Raw genomic sequence first — 21,384 nt, forward strand, 5'->3', positions numbered from 1 at the left:
TTTCCTTGATGATTTATCGAATTTTACTTTCATCAAATTAGGATAAATTTAATTTCAGAATAAGTATTCAATGGATGCTATTCAAGTTTAGTTACATTTGAACAATGAAAACATCAAGGTCACATATAAATGCTCTATCCCTCGTTAGTAGAATTGAAAGAATTTAAAGCATTAATAAATGAAGCTTTTTTTTTTTACTTCGCATGGAAAAACAATTTGAGTAATCTCAAACACTTTTCGTTACCTACTTTGCTTTGCTAGAGGAATCCTAGAAGGATTTTATAATGAATTGTTTATAATGAAGTTCAATGAAAAAAAAAACTACCTAAATATTCCGATTCATTAGTGAAATATCTAATGTGAAATGTAGGTTCTCCCATAAATTAATGAACAGTTTTAAAAATTGAAGAAATTGGAAAACTTGTATCCGGTTTTTACGAAAACGTTATTCTCACACGAAGAGGGATTTTGTTTGGTATATAAAAAAATAGTTTGAATTTCCATCGATAGACGGCACTGCAGAAAGCAAATCACAACAAATATGCAAATCAGAGTTCTATGAAATGAAGGGTGTGCTATTTCCGCAGCTCATTTCTGAATTTTCTTGTTACTGGCGTTTATATAAGGTTTCCGTTGTGATGTTGACATTGGTGGATAGGATTGGCGAAGTTGTTTCACTTCAGCCACGAATCATTGGCTGAAGTTTTACGAACGTTTCGGACATAGAATAGAATGAAGAAAGGTTCAGGTCCAATCACTCCTGATTTTCTTTCGTGCAGCGTCCTTTATCGGAAAAAACTTTAACTCAATATTTTTTATGTAAAAGAAAAATACCCCCCCCCCCTTTTCGCGTGAGAATAACTTTTTCGCAAACCGCACTGATATTATTCCTTCAATTTTTATGAATTTTTAAACTGCAGTGAAGCTTCACTACAACAATACTCGATATAACGCCTTCCCGCACCACCAGAGCAATGCGACTTACCCTCCGCACCCCCTTGGATAATACGTTTATTATCTGTTGGAAAATTCAGGTTTTTTTCTGTAATTGAATACATTAATTATCCAATAGTTAATTTATATGAATTCTTTCACTTATTGTTCAATGTTTTTTCGTCAATGGTTAATTTTTAATTTCGGCTTCATTTTTTTGAAAATTATTTCAAAAAGAAAACTAAAAAAACACTATTTTTAAACATTTTTTTGAGATCTGTATAAAAGAAGATTCATTAAATAGTTCTCCGCTTATTGATGCCAGCCACAACTATAAATTAATGTTTATTTGACACTTGACTAAATTTTCTGATGTTTTTTCTGAGTCACGTGTGTTCATGACAGTATCAAATCTAAGCACAACATGCTAATAGCACGAGATTCCAATATAAACAAACCACGAAATAGTTTAGGTAAATAATGGTATTTTTACCATTATTCAACCGAAATGGAAAAAAAGTGCGATCGCTAATCCAAAATGAAACTTTTACAATACAAAATTTGCACGACACATTTCTACGAGCAGAAGTCCGAAGATGAGGCATCCAAATATTGGTATGATTCATATTTTTTTTAGGAATTAAAAAATTCAATTTTTACCATCATTTTAATTTTTCTGAATGATCAGTGAACATGTAATCCCCCCCCACCCCCCGAAAATGCTCTTCCACACCCCCAGTTGGGAACCACTGGTCTACAACTATATTTTCTAAAGTCTTATTTGGATATGTCTATACTCTAATGTTAAACTGCTGTCTTTCGATATTACGACAATCCCTCCCCCCCCCCCCTACAACGAAATTTTTTCTTAATCGGTAGAGCATCGTTATATCGAGGTTTCGCTGTATTGAAACACCCTGTATATGACTAATCTTATTTGTGTTGAAAAGTGTTTTTTGGAAGCGTATAATGAGAATTTTTTGTGCATCGTCAAAGTTTGTTTTTTTACCTTGAAATTTTACACAAAATATTTTTTTTTGTAAGTAAACAGATAAATAACGGAGCCGAGACACGCGAACATTTCTCTGTATTACATAGCACAGAACATCTGTTCCAGTCAGGTACCTCCAGGACACATTTGCTTTTCACTAATAAAGTCCGCTGCTCCAATAAATCACTCGAATTCCTACTTTTCTCCTCCCACAACTTCAAAAAAAAAAGTCATATAATATAACGTGGACGTTGGAGCTGCCAAAAAAATGAGGGAAACAAAAAAGTTATAAGAAAAGGAACACACTGTATGCAACACACTTACCGAACCCAACTACTTTTTTTTTCTTCTTTTCTTAAGAAGAGTCTCTTTCCATCTGGTGTCTGGTCCTACTTTATAGTTGACGAACTGTTTTGTATGGGAGGGAACACGCGCAGAAAAGATATCAATGCCGCTGCAACGCAGTCATATATACCAACACCAAACAAAGAATGGCGCTGAAAACATTTTTAGTTTCACAAACGCCTATTCGAAACATAGTAGCCTACAGTATATTACCCCGAAATTTTTAAAATAAATTAAAAAAAAAAAGTTTCGTTGCACCTGTCATAGCTAATCTAGCCTGCCTAGCAAATAGATATGCTCCAAAAAATAACCAACGAATAAGGCAAATACAAGGAAATACAAAAACTCCTAAACACTATGGGCAAACCCGTCATTTAGAGGGGGGGGGGGGTGCAGGAGGGAGGCCGTTGCCCCCCCCCCGGCTTTTGAAAATACACTAAAAATGGTGTATATATATACAAATATATATATACATACATTGAGCACATGTGTTTTGCTCCCCCCCCCCTCCCCCTGGAAAAAGTTGAAATGACGGCCCTGGCTATGGGTGCCGTAACCTGGGTAACGACGTTTGACTCGGACTAACACTGGCATACACAAACGGGGGGGGGGGGTTCCCCCCAAGCCGAGATGATAGTGTTATTCTGCATGAAATACTGTAAACCCCCCCCCCCCCCTTCCTTGAGAAAATTCTGCGTACGCCTATGTGGACAGACGTATGTATTTTTCGTTCCGGGAGCAACCGAGTTTGAAGATTTACTTATCAATCCGAGTAGTAGCTGATACTTGGTCAGCGTGATATTTTTTATCCTCTGAAGACGACAACACCCATAGCGTGTCGAAATGCACATTAGCAGTTTCTGTATTTCCTTGTATTTGCCTTATTTGTTGGTGATTTTTTTGGAGTATTACTAGACAACGCTATCTACTCTTCCATGATAGATATGTGTTTACAATGTAAGTAAAACAAATACAGTCGACGCTAGTTATAACGACCCTCATATTCCCTTCGGAAACGGACGAGCATCGAAAGTAAAAATATGGGATAGTCGTTATATGGAAACACACATTTGGGACTTATACTATCGGTCGTATAATAGAATGGTCGCAAGGACGAGGGGCCGTTATAACGAGTGTCAACTATATTTGTATTTAAACATTTCCGTTAAATTTTATGTCGTGTCGATGCGACTCCAATGAACGAGTGTTTTTTTGACGGAGGCGTTTGCTTACGACTATGCCCCGAACAAGCGTCAACTACTGATTAGCGAAATTGATTCTCTTTTCACAATTATTTCATTCGAAGTAAAACCGTCTCACTCAATATCCTTCTCCTTAACAAATCATGGCACGCCGCTCTGTCTCAAGGAAGAGATATAAGCAGGGTGTTGGGGAGGGGGGGGGGGAATCAAAGAACACCTAGATCATGCTGGAAATGCACTGAATATCCGATAATATCAGAATTTTCTTGTATGCCATATTGGTTATGTCTAAGTTTGGTATAAGTTTTGGGTCGATACATACAATGAAACCTCGAGGCAACGACACTCGATATAACGATAAATTTCTCTACAACGATGTTTTTCCTTGGTCCGCATAATATCGTTATATCGAGGTTTCACTGTATTAAATGAAGGCGTACCGTATTTTCTATATAACTTCATGCTTATTAGCGTTTGACCTTCCCTTAATCGAACAGTTTACCGTCATTCCGATTCTCTTAAATCGGTTAATATCCTCGAAACTATGAGAGAAAGCAACTATTGCTCACTCACAAAACCCAAGGAAGATTAATTTTGTACATGTTTTTTTCACTTCTTCTCTTACTCTATCTTTTTTTTTAACTACAGTGGAACTTCGTTTATAAATCTCACAGTTATACGACTTTCACATTTAAACGACGTTTAGCTTCCGTCGCAATTTGTTTCCCTGTAAATTTTAATGCTAAAATACTCGCATTTCGTTTATTCCACGTTCTCACTTCGACTCGAACCTAAAATCTCTAAAAAAAACACTATTTACAGTATTTTAACGTGTATAAAGAACCGCTTGATTTTACGGGCTTAAAATTTTAAAAAACTTTTCATCAAAGACATTTTTTATTTTAAGATATTTAAAAAAAAAAAAAAAAAATTTCCCTCAAAGAAACCATCAAATTCTTCATCTCTCTCATCTGATACGTGAGAATCACTCTCATCGGAAATTGCAAGGGATTGAGCAATTTGTTGATATCTATAACACTATCCATGTGTATATGAGAAACTTTATTTCCCCACAACCCAATTTTTGGCAAAAAGGGGATTCCTTATACACGTTAAAATATGGTATATCCATCAAATGCGCGTAATTTTTGTAGACAGTGAAAACGTGTTGCTGAAATAGTTCTTCTTGCATATTGTCATAGCAAAAGCCATAAATTTTAGGGTGATTGTTAACTTCGAAGAGCTTCCTGGTGACCATCTAGAAAGTAAAACAATGTATGCCCGGTCAAAATTTATTCATGGCTCGGGCAACAGTTCTGGTTCCTACATTCAGAATGTGTTTTGGTTCTTACATGCTTACTTATAGTTTCAACATAATAAGTAAGCAATACGAAGTAAATTCCAAAAAAAAAAAAAAAAAATCAAGGTTTTCAACGTTATTTTAATGGTTCAGGCTCATTGAAAACTGAATAAACTTCGTATCAACCCGTATTTCACTGCATTCGATTATTTTATGAGTGGGCGCAACTTATCGAAATAATCAAGTATTTGGTAAATTATTGAGAAATTTATTCCTCGGATAAAGAGAAGGTGATAGAAAGCGAAAAAAAGATGACCAAAATGTATAAGTGTGAAATTAAAAAGTAGTATTTATATAAAGTCAAAGATAAACGACGCTAAAAAAACGAAACTAATTTATTTTGAAGCAAAATTATCAGTCGTAAGTAACTTGACTTGAAAAACTTTACTGCCAGAACAAAATTTAAAAAAAATGCATCAATTCTCTATAATTGAGCTCAACGAAAATAAGTTTGCTCAGAAACTTACAATATGAATTTATCCAAAAGAAACCGATGTACATATATTGCTAAAATATGCATCAATTCATAATAGGGTTGGTCCGATTAATCGCAGTCACTGTTAATCACGGTTAAAATTTTAGTTGAGTTAATCGACTCGATCAATTCGATCAAAATTTTTATTAAAAGTTTGTAAATTAACTTAATTTTTTTGAAAAAACCGATTAGACGTCTTATAAATCATTTTCTGTATGTGATAATATTTAAAAATATTTGAATCAATATTTAGATCAAATTAGATTCACGAAAACTGATGATTTCAGTTTCAAATTGAGTTTGGCGGGAGTTTTAGAAGACGACCAAAATTTATTGTCTTCACTATAAACAGTATGCTTGGAAGCGTCGGCTCATCGCTCCACAAGTACCATTCGAAAGAAGTTTCTAAGAAAACAAGCAACAGTATAATCAAAAAAAGTAGTTTCGAAATCACAGTGAATAATAACGGAAGATAACCGGGTTTTTTTTTTTTAAATGACAAGATCCAAGTGCGAAAATTACAGGTTTTGGCAGTTATGTTCAGCATATTAAATTGCTTGAAGCGGGCAGCCTTAATTTCTTAACCTATTCCTGTATTTGTTTACATATACCGAATAGGTGAGTGAAATGAATGAAATATATTTTTATAGCATCTATTAATATTATTTGGTCACGAAAAATGTTCGATTAAAATTCGATTAACCGATTAAAACTTTTTTGATTGACCAGCTAAAAATTTTAATCGATTCCCAGCCCTAATTCAGAAATTAGTGTTCCAAGTCAACAGCAGAGATAACGCTATTGAATTTTTTTCTTTTTGGAATGCGCATTTCAATTGAAACTGAAATAGTTGAAGTTAAGAAAGTCCATTGTAACGGCCTTGTCCAGACAAAGCCGTCTCAACAGCATGCCATGGGCCTCGGGCAAAGTGATATTCTGAGGTCCCTAATTAGCAAGTACTTGCTCATAAATTTTCATGGTTTCTTTCGAAAATCAGCACCAAATCTCACAATCACAAGGTATGTATGTAAAATTAATAGTGAAAAAGAACTGGGAAGATTTCAACGAATTTAGGTGACATATAAATTAATTTGAGACGTTGTGCAGTTTCAAGGTAAAAAACAAAGGGGTTTTGAACAACGAATCTGACCACGAATGAATCTGAAATTATAGACTTTTGTATTATAGACGGCTGCGTCGGAACTTGCAATTTCCGAGCACAGTGCTCGACAAAAACAGTTCATTTGTCGAAGATTTTGCAGATGATAAGTTCATTCAGCTCTTGCTCTAAAAAGGTGAACAACCTTCCCATCGTCGAAGTCATCCACCGATCTAAAAAGGGGGGGGGGGCAAATATACCTGCAAATAAATTGTGCAATTGCTGTAACTAATGATATCGTTGTCAAAAATGTACATTGTGCAGCTGAAAACCAAAACCGCACACAAGAAAGAGCTCTTCAGAATTCTGAAAAGGTCGTGTGGAGAGAGCGGAAGGGGAATCTGCTTTGAATTTTCGCTAAAGAAATAAAAATGAATTGACCCCTGAACCTCCAAAGGGTACGAAGGGTATTTTGACGAAAAAAAGAGAAAGGGTTTCTGCCAGGGGCGTTCTTTTCCTAGAAAAAGGGTATATAGGCGGTGGGATACATACCCGTTATGTGGGGTCGCGTGCCAGCTGGCCAACGATGGCCACCAACCAACCTGAGACAGATGGGGGAGGTTAGACAAATTAGTCGCTTTCTGCAGTTCGGTGAGTTTTTCTAGAAGCAAGGACAGCGGAAAGGGTAGATGGAAAACCCAAACTGACGTGCCGAGAGAATTTATGTGCTTTTTCACCAACCAAGGTTTAGTCAGTGGCTTGAGCCCCGAAACTCTTGATTGGGTTTTGCTTTCGAACAACCCCCATCCGACATCCCTTACCTTTACTCTGTGATTTGCTTTCGCCAAAACCCTTTCACCCACGTTTCTAGCGTTATGAAAGAACAATCCTTCCCCCAGAGTTTCTTGTGGGTGTCGGAACAGCTGCGTGTGGCGTCACCACCGCTTTTGAGGTCTTAATACGAAATGTACGATATTTGTGGCTAATGAAGAGACGAGTTCCATTGTGAACCTTGCCTTTGTGCCACTCCTGATTCGATAAGCGATGACAAGACCGACCAAATAATTCATCGATTCCGATTGTCAGATGCAGAAAAGCGAATTTCGATGGCACTTTTTTTCTTTCTTTTTTTTTGCACTACAGTCGTTACGTAACAGAAGTTTGTTAAGCATTCGTGTGACAAAGCCAGATCCGGGAAATTTTCATAACGATGTTGTGGCAGCTTTCTACTTGTATAGTATACTTAGAAGTATAATTAGGATTATGTTTAAAATTTTTTTGAGTTATACGGATTGTGTTCAATTACTGGATTAACAACTCAGTTGTTGTCAAATAAATACGGCTCTGGACAATGCCCCGACTTTATTATTTTGGATATGCCTTATAAATACGGTACTGCTGGTCTTTGCTAAACATCTTTCTGTCTACTTGTAGAGTTGAACAATCTACAGATTCACACTCCACCACGGGGAGCTTTTACACCCAATGAGCTATTATCCAATGGGCCCAGAAAAAGATTTTGGCCCTATGGTTGCACCATCTATATCTGTGGTTCCCAACTTCGAGGTGCGACGTGATTCGGCCCCCGTTTTACAATGTCTTGCTTCAAAGAGCAACAGGCCTACAACGGTACAAATATTTAATCATTTCACTTCACTTACAATTTCAAATATAGATGGCAGCACTAAAAATAACTTCACAACACTAAATATGCACTCAGACTATTAGGTACACACAGTTTGTTCCAGACTCTTTAACGAGGCTGTGCTGGAAGAGATCTCGGCAGCGGGGTAAGTGCGGTGGCACACGATCCACTGTAGTGTCCTCTCACATGCATGTGAGAACACCACTCAGGCAGTCGTGAGATTTGCCTAACTTGTTACCGAGGCCTCAACTAATGTATGTGGACATGAAGCTAGAGATAGCTACATCATATCCACGCTGTTATCAAAATCAGTCATACCTGATTTCTCCCAAAAGATAGACCTCAAACTAGTAGACTTGGAAAAGAAACTGGAAATGATCGAATATTAATCAATTTTGATGACTAGTTTTGAAATTGTATATACGCGCCTACTTTGGGTACTTGATTGGGTAGGGTGTGGGTGGAACTCGACGCGCAGCTTCCTCATGTGACGAATTCTGGGTCGTTTTGTTCTGACGAAACGGACGAAGAGCTGCACAATGAAACTTGCGAAAATTTGGTTATTTCCTGTTTTTCGAAAACGTTGCGCGACCAATAAACATTGAAATATGCACGATGTTTTAATTTATTTTATTTTATTCAACCGTCGATCGTAGAATTTTAAGTAATATTGAAAAATTCAAGAAAAATGTTCAATTTCGTAAATTTCCACAAACTTCAAGTACGATGCGCGACCGGAAGATATCAATTGATTTTAAAATTCTTTACGTCGTTTTTCTTATTATTAAAGGAGGTAACTTTTCCACACTATAGTGATTCGAAAATAAAAACATATTTTTCGACCCACCCTTCTTACTGTATACTCGTAATCGCGCAACTCTTATATTGAATGTTCGGGTGACGCACGCAGGAGCCTACATAGGAGGGCTCAAAAAGACCTACGTCTTCCTCCCCAAGACGATCAAACATTAAAAATATTTTAGTAAAGAAATTAAAATATTGAAAGAAAATATTTTTATTGCTTTTTTTTTCAATTTTTGTTAATTCAAAATGTTTTTTGTTCTGAAGGTTAGTATGCAGTTCAAAATTTCCCTCCCTCCCTCCTTTGTAGGTCGGTTCTGCGCACGCCTCTGGACGAACGATTCTCTTGCTCGGGTTGTCAGCATCTGAAGCATTACAAAAAAATTTCCCGAGTTGTGCAAACACATGGGAAGTATTACGAAGTGTTCTAGTGGTTCATGGGTTAGTCAGACATTTGTCGATTTTATAAAGAACGTTCAAAATTGTGACTAGCTCGGTCATTGTCGGAATCTTCTTCGACACACGTACAAGACGACCGAACAGCCTCCCACACGAAGTCCCCGGAAAGAGCAGTTGGCTCACCAATCTCATAAATTCTTGAATAAAAACATGCATCACTCGTGACTGTTGATATTCATCATAGGATGGTCAACGTAATGTTAAACATCAATATATAGAGATACTAGAGGAAAAGAGAAGAGTGAGCTGTTTTTCCCCCAATGCGGAGAAAAATCTAAAATATTCTTAATGGGCTTGCTGATATTTTTGCACAACCGCGTATTTAACGACCTAACGGTCCGTGACCGAACCTCTTCACTTTCACCACAAACACGACGAACAAAGCCAACTTTTAGCTCTAATCTACTGGACAAACAAAAAAAAGAAAGTTCTATTGTCAAAGTCATCCGTAGAATCGAGGGCGGAATTCACATCCACCTACGATTTCCATCCTTTTGGAGAGGAGTGCACTCGTAACCAAAGAGGTCTGTTTACTGGTGTGCGCACATAATGAAACATGTTGACGGGCACGAAACGGTTATTATTTATTGCATCTTTCTTTTATACGAGCTATTTTTCATTCGTTCGTTCTTCCTCTTCGATTGCGAGTAAACAAGATTTGCGACGGCTTTTCGGCTGATGATTCACGATACTCGATACTTAAGAGAGCCCTGCACAATCACTTTCTAATACTCGTTCCCCCCTCCTCCAACACCTACAAATCACGATGTTATGAAAACAAACTGACATTGGATTACACGGAGATTATTTTAAAATCTCTTCTAATTTCTAATGGACACCAATATCTGACAGAATGGGGCTAATTCAACTACAACGAATTTTTACGAAAATATAACTGAAATACACAATAGATCCCGCTTAACAAGGCTGTCATAAGGTCCATATAATTAAAAACGTTCTGTTTCGGTATAAGGAGGGAAAAACAGGACGTATATTCAAGCAATATCCATTATAATTTTTGTACACTGTAAACTGGGGTGACTTGGGTACAAATTTTGGGTATTTTTTGTATTATCTTCCTTATGAATCAACATTTTTTTACTAAAGTTTAACCACAAGACAGAAGTTTTTTTTTATGCAAGGGTAATTCTTTTATATCGTATTATAATGGCGAAAAATGAATACAAAGTCGTACCCAAGTCACCCCACCCGAAGGGGTGACTGCTCTTTTTCTATTTCGCTTATTAGCGTATGTTTCCACCATCTCACCCAACTAAAAATAATAGGGACAAACGAAAAAAATTATAAATAGATATAATTTTTGTTTTTTTTACAAATATAAATGTAGGGAATTATTCTTTTCATGTCTACAATGTAAAATGCCTTGTTGAAAATGCCTCTTTTGGTTTTAATCTTAAAACGTGGTGCTAATCTTTTAAATTAATTAAAAAGTTAATTGGGTTTTCTGTGTAGTTTCTATATAAGGCCTGGAGCCTAACATTTTCTTTTATGTCCTTGGCATTGTATAACTGTGTGTGCCTGTAAGGGGCTTTTCAAGTATTACGTCAACAATTTTCCAGCCATTTTTGACCCCCCCCCCTTGTCAGCAAAATTTCGTCACCTCTGCTCACCCCCCCTCCCCTCTATCACATATTGGTGGTATCAGAGACTCTATGCGGGTAGGGGACATAGGGAGCTCCTGCCCCCTCCCGAAACGATCAAAAAATATTTTTTTAAATGCAAAAAATATTTTTAAAAAATATCAAAATTTCGAAAGAAAATACCTTTATATGTTATTATAATCGATTTCTATTCATTGCAATGCTATTCCAAGGCTAAGAACTCAAAATTTATTTTGAAGAATTTTATTGTGACCCACCCTATAAGCCATATAATGATAAATCCTTGGCCCGTGGACCAAATGTGGCACGGGGGGTTATCTAATATGGCCTGTACCCTCAAACCTAATTTTGTAAAAATGAACTAAGTGGTGGCACATTTACAGATCGCTTAGGTGACCCGTCGCACACTTCCAGAGAATTTAGGCGGTCTGTGGCACATTTTCAGATTTCTCAAGTAGGCCCGTGGCACACTCACAGATCACTTAAGTGACCTGCGACACAGTTCCAGAACACTTAAGTGATCTGTGGCACGTTTAGAAATCCCTTGAGTGACAGTTGGCACAGTTTTAGAGCACCTAAGCGACCCCCCAGTGCGGCTCTACATCACTCAAGTTACCCCGGCACATTCCCAGGTTACAACATAATTGTGGCACAGCTCGAGAGTTCTTAAGCGTCCCAAACACATTTCTAGATCACTTGAAAGATCCACGAAACATTTAGAGATCACTAAAGTGGCTCCCTATGAGGAGCCACTTAGTATCTCTATGAGGAGCCACATAGGGAGATTGTTAGTTCAGGTGCCCGCAAACAACAGTTCAGTATGCCATTAAGAATATTTCATATTTTTATAAAGGGTGGTTGATGACATAAGCATCATCCAACCCCCCCCCCACGTCATCATAAGTCAGCAAATCGGAACCCCCCCCCCATCGATGCTGACGTAATACTTGAATGACCCCTAACGAATATAACATATTGTCCTCAAGTCACCCCGTAAATAACAAACATTTCATGAATGAAAAAAACCAGTATTTAAAAAACTGATTCTCTGTCGACAAGACTTAAAAAAGCAAGCAACTCTATTTCCCTTACAGTGGCTATGGCGTCACCTAAGAGCATGTACTCAAGTCCCCTCCGCAATCACCAAATCACCCCAATTTACGGTATGCTAATATTTTTGAATGCTAACGGACGATATTATTGGTGACTTTAAAAAAGTATTCTATAAAAATATATTTTTTATTCATTTTTCTCACGCATCTATTCGATAGTTGTAAGCAAATACAGGAATAGATCAGGTAATTAAGGCCGCCCGCTTGAAACAATTTAATATACTCAACAAACTTGTCACAAATCCTGTAAGTTGGATTTTGATCTTTCTGCAAGTTTTAGATTAGTCACTGATTTCGAAACCACTTTAGATCTTCATACTATTTGTCTGGAAATACATACCTAAGAGCGGGGGAAGGGTATGCTCTTCGAATACGAAAACTGCTACTCACAGTGGAGACAATAAAGTTAGGTCTTGTCTTCTAAAACTCCTATCGAACCCAGAAACTGAAATTATCAGCAGTTTTCGTTGAATTTCCCCATGCGTTTTATGACGCGTATTTTCCCGTTGAAGAAAAATTCGATCAAAATATTGATTCAAATATTTTTAAATATGATCACTTCATTTAAAATGCTACGTATAGAAACATAATTTAATCTGATCGGTTTCGTCAAATAAATCAAATTCAGTGGTGGAAACATGGATATTTTGCTTGTGCTGATTTGGCGCTAGGCTTTGTTTCCGATTTGAATTGGAATAGCGGCATAGCCTGTCGGAATGGTTTTATATACTGTAGCCTACTGTATATCCCGTTCTTATGAGCTTGCATGGGGCCGTAATCTGCACTGTTTTTTTTTTTGTCGGCAAAGGAGGGGGGATGAATATGATTCTTTCACATTCTTTTCTCTCCCCCTCCCCTAAAATTTGTAACCTGGGCACATGTACCCCCGTGTATGTAATTCAGTCTTCGGCCAGATGAGCGATATGATAACTTCTTTCGGGGCCACAAACTAGTGTACCTATCGTGTATGTGTGAGAGTTGGCATATATATATATATATATTGGAACACTTTTGGATATATGCCCACACTATATATATATATATATATTGGAACACACACCACTGGACCAAATGTATTTCTAAATTTTTGAAAACGAACCTTACATCATAAAATCTGGAATTCAAAAATAAAAACGGTGTAATGAAACACAAATAAGATGCATGTCTGAAAGAGAAAAAACAAACGAAGTTTGATAATTAAAAGTACATACATTTGGTGAATGTGGACATATAGTACTGTAATTTAAAATGTCCTTGTTTTCCCTCTCTTCTCAGGTCGATGTGGCAGAAAATCGTGGACAGCATGAGGTGAATCTCAATCCTGAAACTCCGTCTTTTTACTCAGTTGTGGGAAAAGCTTGATAACACCAGTTTGCATATTGATTAGATCATGACCTCGACGGCTACATTCATGACCGAATTCCATTCATCGATGACGTTCGAGTACAAGGCAGAAATGGATATTGGATCGCAGGGTGACGTCTTGTCGAAGATACCGCAGCGACTTCATCCTCACCAGATGCAAGGAATGATTGGCGAACAGAAATCTCTCGAGCAGTTGGAAAGATCGTCGGACATTCATCATTCTCCCTGCTCCTCACGTGGGACGTCTTTGGCGTCTTCTCCCGCTCTGCCAATGGATTCGGTGGCAACCTCAGGCAATGGGATGAACCACCACAACTTCGCCGTGAGGGACGTCAGTTTAGGGTATCCGTCTTCTGATGATAGTGGTTCGATTCCGAACGATATCAGTGGTTACGGTGGCGATCAGGACGAGTTGTCGAGTCCTCTCGCGCAACTTCAATGTGCCCTGGAAAAAAATGGCATGCTTGGTAAAAAACTGGACTTATTGCCGTATCCCATGAACGAAATGGCTCAGAGACAACCGGACGATGCGCTAAACGTGACCGACAATTGCATAGAAATATTCAAATGCCATCTCTGTGATTACAGCAGTGGATCCAAAGCGTATTTCAATAGTCACATGAATTCCCATTTCGATCACAAGTGTCCTTTCTGCGATTATACGAGTCGTACAGAGGGCAGGTTGAAGAGGCACGTGAAAGATTTCCATTCCGAGACGCCGCCAGAGAGTTGGGCGGGCACACGCATACCCAGGAACGACGGAAGTGGTGGGGAATTGTCCATGGACGATAGCGTCACCTCCTCTGGCAACAATCCGAAGTCGAGAACATACCGTTGCAAACAGTGCGGGTTTGTCGCTTACAGGAAGAATGACTTTTGGGAACACAACAAGGTGCACATAAAAGCCGAAAAGCTTCTCACTTGCCCACGCTGTCCCTTCGTGACTGAATATAAACATCACTTGGAATACCACCTTCGAAATCATTTCGGTTCGAAGCCGTTCAAATGCGGAAAATGCAACTATAGCTGCGTCAATAAATCCATGCTCAATAGCCATATGAAGTCTCACTCTAACATATACCAGTACCGATGCGCTAATTGCTCGTACGCGACGAAGTACTGCCATAGCTTGAAACTTCACCTGAGGAAATACGAGCATAAACCGGCGTCTGTTTTGAACATGGACGGGACACCCAATCCTTATCCAGTAATCGACGTCTACGGCTCCAGGAGAGGACCTCGACCGAAAAAGAGGAAATTCATGGAGGACAGAGAGAGCTTCATGAGCTCGAACGCTTTGGTTTCCGCTCAATCGTCGATGAATTACTCTGCTCTGTCACCGATGATGTCATCAAACCTTCCAATGATGTATCCACCTCAGATTTTTAATGGGTACCATGGCAGCATCTTTATCAGACCTCAGACGAATGGGGAATCGATGCATTCTACGAACGGCCCTCATTATAGAATGAAAGGGAACAACTCTCGTTTAAAATGTCTTCTTTGCGAATTCACTACTGATCACCAAGACAACTTCCACAAGCACATGATCCTCCACGCTGCGAAAGAAAACCAAGATCTCATAAAGCTGTACGGTATAAATTCAGACGCCATGCTTCAAATACAGGATCAGCAAGGAAATGCTAATAACTCTACACAAGACGATGCGCAACCCAAAGAAAACGGACATCTTAGAGATGACAACGCCGGGATGGTTGAAAGCAAAGATAAAAGTGCCAAACAGACCATGGACGCAGAGCAAACTTATCATTTGGAAGATAGAGTGTGTATAAAAATCGAGGACTCGGAAGAAAACACGAGTTCAGAGACACGGCCGTATGAATGCGTGAGCCCGACTGTCGTTACACAAAGTAATTTGGACATCCTTTCAATGCCAAGGTCATCACCGATCGAGAGAAAAATCCAAGACTTACACGATGTCGGTGCGAGCAGGAGCGTTATCGTGTCTCGTGGTGATTCACCTCCATCCCATGTTTCATCCGATATTGTGGAAACTACGACCGAACGCCATAATATACGACCGATAAACCCTGTAATGGAAGAGACCGAAACATCCCATGTACCACCCGAAACAGTTCCTTTAGATCTGAGTAGTACCAAAGGCACGAGTAGTCTCTCTCCAGAGTCTGTAACGGATCACGAAGAGTTGTCTAACAGTTCTGTCGAGAACACCACGAATAACGCGTCTGGTTTCGAATCAGATTCGCCTCAAGTGAATGGCACTTCGTCGAATAATTTTTGCCCCACTCAGGGAAGAAGCCGAAGAAAAGGGAAAGCATTCAAGATTGATAGATACCTGCAGCTCGATGATCGAAATTCACCTCTTACGGGTAGTAATAGTAACGAAAACCGCGAACAGCAACATCAACAAGCCGACGCTCCCTCTGCCATCCTTGCTCACGAACGTCACATGGCATCGCCGCAAGAATCCCAGTATTACCAATCGAGGTCTTGCAGCGACCGCTTTCAGCAGCCAGATTCCTCCAAGTTCCTAGAGAAACCATCTCTCCAAAGTTCCTCAGACAATGTGCAAATCGAAAGAGACGAAAATTTACAGACTAGACCTTTCCACCAAGATAATATACTTCTACTTACCAGCACACCAGTTGACGAAGCAAATCGTACAAACGCGAATCCGTCATCCAGATCGACAGATCCAATAATTTCGTCCAGGCGAATTCTGCCATCTGACAAGACTCAGGAGAACGCTGTAGAGAAGAATGTTGCGTCGTCGTCCAAAGTAACGGCTCCTCAAGAAGTGCGGCACGAATCTCGTCCGATCGACGGAGACGATATGACAGACTCGAACGAATCTACAGATTCGAAGTGGAAGGATGCTTATACGTGCATGTACTGCGACATGGCTTTCAGGGATTGTGTCATGTATACCATGCATATGGGCTATCACGGGTACGCAGACCCGTTCACTTGCAATATGTGCGGACACGAAAGCAAAGACAAAGTGGAGTTTTTCTTGCACATTGCCCGAACCGCTCATAAGTGAACCGATCAATCGACGATCAACCATAGTTCCGAAAATAAAGTTCCTTTTTTATAATTATCAATTGTTCCAAAATCCCGTATATTTCATCTTTTTTTTTAACCTGTTATACTAGTTCCTATATATGTTCAATGAGGTGCAGCATATTATCTGCTAAATGTTCCTTTTTTAGTATTATTTTACATTATGTGTCATATCGATGTTGTGATAATTGAACGTTTGCCAAAAAAAAAAAAAAAAGAAAGGAAAAAAGTTGAATGAAACTTGGAAAAAAAAAGAAGCTCGATTATTTTTAGAAAATGAAACTGTGATTATGTACTAAAAATATAGTATGTACTTAGAGGAATTTTTTTGTTTGGCTGTATTTGTGTTCATTTGTGGACATTTCACCGAAAAGAATGAATTTCTTCAGTTTTACGTAGATTTTATTTTTTTTATTCGATGAATGACACTCAATTTGGTTTTTCTTCAAATCCAAAGATAACGTGGAAGTTTTTTTTCCCATATCGTGTTTTTAATTTCCTGAAAAAAAGTTTATATTTATATAAATCGACCCAAAATCGTTTGTGAAAAGATGTCTTGGAATGAATCAAAAATTAGAGTTACTACATATAAAAGCTAGTCATATTCTCTAAAAATGTGTTTTGCGGTGCGCATATGAATATATGCAAGCACTCGCTATGTATGCTTTATAATGGCGATGATGGAAACGAGTTTTTACCTATGTCTAATGACAAAAATCAAAACAAAAGTTTATAAAAGTTACGTAATATTATAATGAGTGACCCGAATGTGTGGAAAAAAGAAGAGTTTCTGAATTTAATAGAACTTGTTAATGTTATTTTTCTTACTTTTGAATTAAAAAAAAAAGATGTAGGAAATCGATGATTCAAAATTGAGACGTCTATAATGATTATGTTTGCCAGTATAAAATATTTTATGTTCTATATATATATTGAAATGTGTTCCTACAACGTCAATGAGCTTACTTGTAGTAGATAGTGGTGTTAGCGAAGGCATGGGTTTCATCAAGTTGCATTGTGTTTATCATAATTTCTATAATCCTTAAAGCTCGAGAAATTGCTAATTATAATAAAAAAAACCGAAAAACACTTTAAATACGATCGACATTGCTTTTCCACATTTTCGACATCATCTTGATATGTTCACACTTGATTTTTCCTTTTCTGCTGTTTCATTCGGTTTGAAATTCGTTGAGCACCTATTTTTGTTTTCTCAATGAAAGAAATTTAAAGGAATTGGAGAAAGACAACAACTGTATTACAGAGTACATTTTACATTTTGAAAAGCAGGAAATTCCTTCATCTTCTCTTTTTCCGAACGTTTTATATTTTCTTACCATTTGGATTCAAATAGAAATTCATAAATTTAATTCGGTGTGATTAGCATGATCTTTTCGAATTTTATTGATTACTCATTGCCAGTGCAGTTCGATTGGTGAGAGCGACGCCTACGATCCAGTCACTTCACGATATGAATTGAAGCCATATATTGAGAAAATAAAAACAAAGTAAAAAGCATTCTACATATTCAGTGACTTCAAGTTAAGGCTTGTCCAATTTGTTTGCGCATCATAAATAACAGATTTCAGAAAATATATTATTTGAAGTGTGTATTATTTTTGTGCAAGTGGGCCAAATAAATATGAATCTTAGGCCACATAGCTCAAATCTTGATTTCTTATCATTTTTTAACGACAGATATAGCTTGATCGAAATCTACATTAAAAAACAAATTAAAAGTAGGTGACATTTTATAAAACTTTCACACAACACAATGAATTCATTCGAATTTGTCAAATTTCTACTTCTCTCAGAAAATGATTGCATGACGTGAGAATTTCTATAACTATCTTATTGGTGGTAAATATTTATCGTATATCGCGTTTCATTTTTATACAGAGTGTTCCAAAAAAACCGTAAGTAATTTAAAAGTTCATGAACATTGAAGGAATAGGTATATTTGAATGCGATTCGCCAAAATAGTTATTCTCACAAAAGGTAATTTTTTAAGACACAAAAAAACTGATTCAAAGATAAAGTTGTCGATAGAAGGTGGGGCATGAAAGCAAATCACTGGAAACATGCAAATTAGAGCCCTATAAAATACTTGGTGTATGATGAATAGCTCATTTCTGAATTTTCCTGTTATTGGCACTTACATAAGGTTTCCATTGTGATGTTGACATCACAATGGAAACCTTATGTAAGTAAGAATATAAGTAATTCTTAATTATATTCTTAAGTAATTATTAATTATATTCTTAAGTAATTCTTAATTATATTCTTAAGTAATTATTAATTATATTCTTAAGTAATTATTAATTATATTCTTAAGTAATTATTAATTATATTCTTAAGTAATTATTAATTATATTTTTAAGTAATTATTAATTATATTCTTAAGTAATTATTAATTATATTCTTAAGTAATTATTAATTATATTCTTAAGTAATTATTAATTATATAAGTAACCTTATGTAACCTTATGTATGATTTGCGCTCTCGCAGCGTTCGCTATCGACAAAAATGTGGATTAATTTTGTTTCTCAACCACAAAAATCCCCCTTCGTGAAAATAACATTTTCGCAAACTACATTCAAATACTTCAATTTTCACGAATTTTTAAACTATTTACAAATTCATTGGAGGTACCCTGTATTATAATATTTAGCAATGACATTCGGATCGAAAAATGAATGCAAAAGAAAAACAAGAAAAAAAGAGACGACGGTGGAAAGGATCGCATCCTTCCAAAGGAAAGCATCTTCTATATACAACACAAAATTTTATATGGATGATATTGGTTTTATTTATATTTCTTTTTCACCAGACATAAATACGTTCAAAAATACTTTATGCATTTTTTTGTATTCTCAATGTTAATGAGGAAAATGTGAAATTTCGGAAACACCCTATTCTAGTCTCAATAAAAAAAAAGTAAAAATTCCCTTATAGATCTATTAGCATATACAGTATTTTCATTGCCATAAATCGAAGATTGAGAAAGATGGAGAAAAAAAATGGAGGAATCATTCATTTTTTTTGTCATATATTTGTATTATATGTATTTTGATAGCGAGCCATTTCTCTTTGAAGGAGGGAGGAGAGGGAGGGGAACTTCTCTCAGGGAGTTTAATAAATGAAATTACTATTATTGTTGTACAATGCTTATATATCCATAAAAACACAGTGTATTCTCCTCTCCCTGACGTCTCCTCGAATGTCGAAGAGAACAAGCTTAGCTCAAATATTAAGTTCCTATTGTGCTGTTAAAAAGTGTACGTATTTATACATATGTATTTTATTTTTTCTTTTGCCCATAATCATATGCTCTATGTCTATGTTTTAGTGGATGCGTGTAAGTTCAGAAAATATAGGTATTGAACAAAAAATGATTGGCTGATTTTTATTTGGTTGTGTGCATTTTTATTCACCGAAATCGCATCGCTGAAATTTAATTAACAGGAACATGAACCGAATTCTATTCATAAACAGAGGCGGATATATGGTTTTGCCGCCTATGGGTTACAGAAATTTCTTGGCCCCTTTTCCCAGTCTATAGTCTAATTTTTCCTCACTTCTCATTCCATAAATTCGTCGCCCTGAGTTATAGCCCACTTAACCCCCCAACACAAACTCTGTCTCTAAGTCACTCATTATGCTTACACACTTTCTTGATAATTTCTTTCTCACTCCCGTGCTCACACGCTCCAGGTCACTCTTTTAGTCATAGACCTGGTGGTCTGCGAGTTTCATTTTGTTCACTCTCATCACTCATCACAAACCAAATCACTTTTGGTCATTCATATGCTTGCACACGCTCTAGGTCACTCCCGTGCAGGACCGTAACTAGAAACAAAAATTTACTTTGTCACACGGGGTCAGGGTCCATTTCGGCATCCCCCCTAATTTTGAATGGGAAAAACAGTGAGCTGAGAAAAACAGCGCCCTTCATAGTCCAGTGCCTGGAGCACCAGACTATCCGGTTGTGATCATTCTCTCATTTTATTAATCTTTTTGATCTACTCATTCCTCGAGTTTACCGCCCCTCCGAACTTGGCGCCCTTGGCTATAGCACCTAAGCCCTCCTCCCCTGTAAATATGCCTCTGGTCCCAAAACAATCACAGCAATTTTCGGGGAATCTTCAAAATCTACTGTCGTGCATATCCCTCTTTTATAATTTATATATTGATACTAATGTACTTTAGATTGTTAGAAGAAACATTCTCTAAAGTATATTTCAATTAAAATACATTATTTTCAATGCTCCGCACCTTAGATGGGTTTCCATCCAAGGACACTGGAAAGGACCCCAAAAATTATCTTAAAGATAAAAAAATTGGGGGTAGGCTGTGTCATAGAAACGGCCGCTAGTTTTGACGTGAACACATTCTTTGTGCCTGTCTTTGCGTGGTAGGTACTGACTTGATGACATGGGTATCATCAGATTTGTCTTTAAAGTGCCTATTAGACACCATTGTTTTTTTATTTGCGTTGCGAACCTCTCGAGATATAGCGTAACCACTTTCATAAAGAAATTCTTTATGAAAGTGGACCACGAGCTTGGTGCCTAGACCAGAAGAGTCATTGAAACCAGAGTGATAACTAGAGCCCGGATTACAGTCGAATCTCGTTTTAACGAACACTTTTCTGTAATCCCCCAAATAAGTTTACATAGGAACAATGCTAGGTAACCTGGAATTCCTTTATAACGAAGTGATTCTTCCGGTCTCTTGGCGTTAGTTATAATGGGATTCAACTGTACAAGTATATGCAAATGCATATGGGCATATGCATTTGCATATTTTGCCTTTTTCAGCATTAATGCATATAAATGCATAAAATTAAAGAATTTTGAGAACAAGTGTATATTTTTGTAGGCTTATTAAAGTGTAATCACTTTTTCTGTGATTTTTCAAATAAATATT

At 37.2% G+C, this 21,384-nt stretch overlaps 1 protein-coding gene across 2 annotated transcripts in view; it reads left to right on the top strand.

Annotated features, from left to right (window-relative positions):
* hb (zinc finger protein hunchback) overlaps positions 1-16,655 on the top strand; it is a 61,317-nt gene extending 44,662 nt beyond the window's left edge. The window contains exon 2 of one of the 2 annotated variants that reach the window (XM_089230953.1): positions 13,320-16,655. In XM_089230953.1, the coding sequence (XP_089087079.1) occupies positions 13,435-16,434 (3,000 nt within the window). In that variant the 5' untranslated portion in view covers positions 13,320-13,434 and the 3' untranslated portion in view covers positions 16,435-16,655. The remainder of the gene's footprint in view (positions 1-13,319) is intronic. The other variant, XM_089230954.1, reaches the window with a different exon arrangement.
* The last annotated feature ends 4,729 nt before the right edge of the window (positions 16,656-21,384 follow it).

Source organism: Pholcus phalangioides, unplaced genomic scaffold (assembly GCF_987345545.1).
Source record: "Pholcus phalangioides strain wild (caught in Gottingen) unplaced genomic scaffold, Ppha-v1.0 ptg000004l_1, whole genome shotgun sequence".
NCBI lineage: Eukaryota > Metazoa > Arthropoda > Arachnida > Araneae > Pholcidae > Pholcus > Pholcus phalangioides.